General features: G+C 50.2%; 1 protein-coding gene across 1 annotated transcript; it reads right to left on the bottom strand.

Annotated features, from left to right (window-relative positions):
* Positions 1–1,939: 1,939 nt before the first annotated feature.
* Positions 1,940–4,300, bottom strand: LDOC1 (LDOC1 regulator of NFKB signaling). The gene has a single exon (XM_043569765.1). The coding sequence runs from the start codon at positions 4,141–4,143 to the stop codon at positions 3,703–3,705; it is 441 nt and encodes a 146-aa protein (XP_043425700.1). The 5' UTR covers positions 4,144–4,300; the 3' UTR covers positions 1,940–3,702.
* Between the last annotated feature and the right edge of the window lie 325 nt (positions 4,301–4,625).

Genomic DNA, 4,625 nt, shown 5'->3' with positions numbered 1-4,625 from the left:
ATTCCTAAGAGGCATTTCAGACAGGAGAAAGAAAAATGCAAAGACAATGATCAGAGCTTCATTAAGGGAAGTAGGGTGGTTACCAGCACTATCAAAGGACAGCAACCAATTCATTGTATGTACCTTTAAAACTAAATGATCATCAGAGTGTAAGGAATATACTTGAACAACTCAGTAATGCAAACCACCAGACACGTTAAACACAACTTTAACAAAATTCGTATTTCAAAGCAAATAAGAAATATGCTTTATACAATTATCTCACCCTAATCACCCATCAAGGAAAACATTTTCAGGACCTTGAATTCCTGCTCCTTTATTAGCTTTAATTGCTTTAAGAACCTAGAATTTTTTCTTTGGAATTCATTTGTTAAAAAACAAGTGTTCCACTAATTTCAAGATGTCTCCTTCTCTTCTGCCTACTTCCAAATTGCTGAGGTTTTTACTACGTTGCAATAGCAGAAAATAACCAAATACAATGTGCATAATGTATCTCTAGCTTCATATACCATCCTGCAAAACACAGCAACACAAAATTATGAGATAGCAGTGTTTACCTATTCAAATGATTAAAGAAATCTAAAATACAACGGTAGATTTTTCATGATTAAATGATCATGACCTTTAATATGATTAATTTCATTTCCTTGGTCGCATAATGTCAGTGACCATTTTAAGGCCAGCATGACCAAGATGAGAATTCAGGAGTCTTAAGTTCCTATCTGCTATTTCAACATTTCTACCTCCTTTTAACAATTTACATCCAAGTGGTGCTTTGATCTTCAGACCTGTTTATTTATTTCCCCATTCTCTTCTGCTCTGCTTTATGCCACTGTCACGAACTTCATCCTAGGTGGTAGAGTCCTTGCAAACAACTGTGCTTTTCTTGCAGAATCTGCCTCCCAAGGCAGCCAGATTCTCACACTTCTCTACAGCTCACAGAACAACCTGCTGTTCCATCATACAGGAAGGACATCACCCCCCATACACACCCATACACTCAGAGCAAGCTCATGTGCATACCCGCATACACACACACGCGCGCGCGCCCAGGACATGTGCATTTCAGATCTCAGAAACTCCTTGGCCTAGCTTCCCTGGCTGCTACTCAGAGAGCCGTTCCTTCCCCACAGAGCATATGCTCACTTGGTTTGCTGCTAGGGAATAGATCTCATCTACTCATGTCTTCAACTTCCACACCAAAAAGTTTGCTCCCGGATCTAATCACTGTCCAGATTCTTTCTGGACCTTATCTGTAGCTAGATATCATCCCAGTTCTGGCCCAAGGCACCATAGAAACAATAACCTGGAATCCTAACAGGGCAACAAGCACCTTTCATTCACCACTGTAGCATTAACTCCTCTCAGTATATCTGGACCACTGATAATTACGAATGAGTGATTTGTGGTCTTCCTGGGTCCTTTTCGTAGCTTTCAGCTCTTGCCCACCACTTTCTCACATCTACTCCCAGTTTGGGCTTCAACCTCCTTTGCTAAGCCATATCCATGCATTCTTACCCTCCAGAAACAACATTCCTGGGCCAGAGAAATCACTCCTGCCCTCAACTTTACCTGTTTACTAAGTAAACTGGCTGGCCACCTCTTAGTCCCACAGAGTAAATGAGGTCTCAACCATTCTCTCATTTCTACTCTCCCTGAGCCTGTTCTGTACCTGTTCACCCCCTGACGTTTTCCTACTAAAGCCAAACTCACAGCAAAACACCTGCTCTGAAAGTTAGACTTCCGATCCCGAGTCTGGGAGTTAACAGCACATGTTTAGTGAGTGCTCACCATGTGGCAGGGACAGGTGTAAATACCTCACGGGTGTGATCTCAACAAATACAAACATGTGTGGAGACCAGTATGATGACCAGTATCTCATTTAACCCACACTGTGCGGTTTACCAGTACAAATAAAAGCATAACCAGCCTCAAAAGGTCTTATGCAATAGGCAAGTTTATTATGTAAATTAGAGATCTTAAGGTAGGGCTGGCTCCAGCCATGGTACAATGAGTACATTTGGGCAGATACAGAGGATTCTGAACCCTTCACATCCTCTTCAATGTTCCTGGTTGACAGAGGTAACCCCCAAAAACCGCACAACCAAACCTCTCTAACATTTCAATGAGTTTAATGAGCACCCGCCCCACTCCCTCAATGCCTCTGAGCCCTCCAGGTCCACAAAGAGGTCCCAGCATAGCCCAGAGAGCAGTACGAGGTCTCGTTCAGGAGACAGCCAGGCATCTTGCCAATTTCTATAGGTAGGAATCTGGGACACATGTATGGGTGGGGATTCTAAGAGTGTTCACCTGGGGTGATGAAATGTTACGATCATGCTCTATTTACTATGCGTACCCTCACCTAGGATTTAGGATTTAATGTTAGCTCAAGCACTTGAAAGGGGGCTTTAGAACAATGTGCTACCTTATTAATCATAGTCTGAACTCAATAGCACCCCACAGGCAATAAGGATTAAGGGGCAGAATTTCCCTGGTGGTGTTGAGAGAACTTAAAGGCTCTGGAAGATAGTAACATTGTATGTCTGGATTTATGCCTATTGTCCCATTCTAATTATTAATAGTGCCCCCTTTCACTCTCAAACGTGTTCCAGTTTGGGACAGTGTGCCACCTGCCAAACCACCCCTTACCCATGCCACCCTGGAGGCCCCAGAGGACACTCACTCCCTTTGCCAGGGCTTTAAGAAATGCCTTGGCGGGGAGAGTACCAGAAGCCCTATATACAAAACCCTGTGGGCGCTGTCCTCTGTAGCCTGGAGGTGACAGTGGTGAATACTGGGATTGAACTAGGTTTCCTGATCTCGGTGGTAGTAATGGGAGTCAGAGTGAAACTGGGAGAGGCCAATGATAGCACTTAACCATTAAAAGACACTCCTTTCTTTTTTCGTAGTGCTTGATATTTATTGAAAAGAACGTAAACGCTTTTTCCAGGTGGTATTGAGGAGCTGGGCTGAGTGCCTGTTTTTGTTTGTTTGTTTTGTTTTTGGCATTTTTGTCCAAATGCACACATCTGTGGGACTGCTGCAGTTTTGAAAGAAAAAGGACAGCTGTGCAAAACTGGTGCATAGGAGAAAAGAAATGTCAACAATTTGGCTGCCAGGCACGTTAGGCTCCTGCAGCAATCTGGTGGGGCAGGGGAGGACTCTGAGAGTAGGTAGGGAACTAACCAGGTTCAAAGACTGGCCCCTTCAGGGGTTGGTGAGTTGTCCGAATCAATGTCCGAGGACCAACTCAGGCATCTTCTAGGTCGGTCCTTGTTTTCAAGGCTGTGGTCTGTCGCTGGAATGTGGTGGATGGTGGTGAAGTGGCAGCGTAGGTCTCTGGGCAGATGGAGGCCTTGCAGTCGGCAGGGCTGTGCGTAGTCTCACCAGTTTGTAACAGGGGCCTGCCCTATAGCCGGGGCTCAGGACACAGTCCAAATTAGCAGGGCAGGGTCCTAGGGCTGGCCAGAGAGGGTGGCGGCACGCTTCAGAACGAGGCCCCAGCGGCAGGTTAACTGGGGTACAATTCCTGGAACAAAGGCAAGCACTACGGGGGGCGGTGAGGAGGAGAATCGGAGGGCAGGGGTAGGGAAGGGGATCGGAGGGCGAAACGGAGCTTGGCGGCTCCGGGCCGGGCGGGGGAGGGGGGGAGAGGATGGCGGCGTGCAGGGCCCTCCCCCCTGGGCCCGAGGGTCTCCCGGCCTAGTAATCATCTTCTTCGTCGTCGTCGTCGTCTTCTTCGTCGTCATCCCAGCCAAAACACTGTTTCATCTCATCGAGGAAGGCCCGGTAATCACCTAGGATGGGGCTATCCATCTCAATGTAGGGCACCACCCACTCCTCGGCTTCCCCGGTGAGCAGGCTGATTAGGAATGCCACCTTCATGGCGTCGTTGCAGAATCGGTTCTCGTTGACGAGCATGTAAGACGCCGTCTGCACGATAAACTCGGGGAGCCGGGAGCTCTCGCCGCTAAACGTTTCGGGGAAGGGCACCGGGCAGCTCGGCGGACGTACCTGGCGCAGCAGGGTGGCCCTCTCGCACACCAGCAGCCGTAGCTGTTCCATGAGCTGGCTGTTCTCGATGCTCAGCGCGCGGTGCCGCATCAGGAGCGCGTGCAGCAGTAGCACCAGCTCGTCCACCATGGCGAACGACTTGGAAGTGCAAGGTTGAGCTCGGCTCGGTTCGGCTAAGGTGCGCACTGAGGCCTCGCAGGAAGTGCGTGTCCGCGGAGGCGCACGGAGGCCAGGGGCGGAGGGCGGTGCGCGCAGGGGTCCGGCGGCTGCGCAAGCTCCGCCCGCAGAGCCACTGGGGCGGCCGGCGCGCCGGCGCGGCCCGGGTCGGGGGGCGTGGTCAGGGAAGCCACCGACTCCGCGTGGGGGCGTGGTCAGGGGGAGCGGGCCGAGCCTCTGGGACTCGGTCTGGGAAGGGGCGGCCGGGGTCGCCGAGCGGCGGGCCCGGGAGGATTCCAAGTCCGCCCGTGTAAAGGCAGGGGACCGCGGTGGCACCCCGGATATGGGCCCGGCTTTAGCCAGGAACGAGTGAGCGCCACAACCCATCTCTCAGAGAGAGCGAACCCGCTCAAGTTGAAAGGATTAATCACCGTGCAACTCAGCCGACTCACCCA

This window comes from Prionailurus bengalensis, chromosome X (assembly GCF_016509475.1).
Source record: "Prionailurus bengalensis isolate Pbe53 chromosome X, Fcat_Pben_1.1_paternal_pri, whole genome shotgun sequence".
NCBI classification, from domain to species: Eukaryota; Metazoa; Chordata; class Mammalia; order Carnivora; family Felidae; genus Prionailurus; species Prionailurus bengalensis.
Note: the sequence above shows the minus strand (reverse complement) of the source record. Positions and strands in the feature narration are given on the sequence as shown.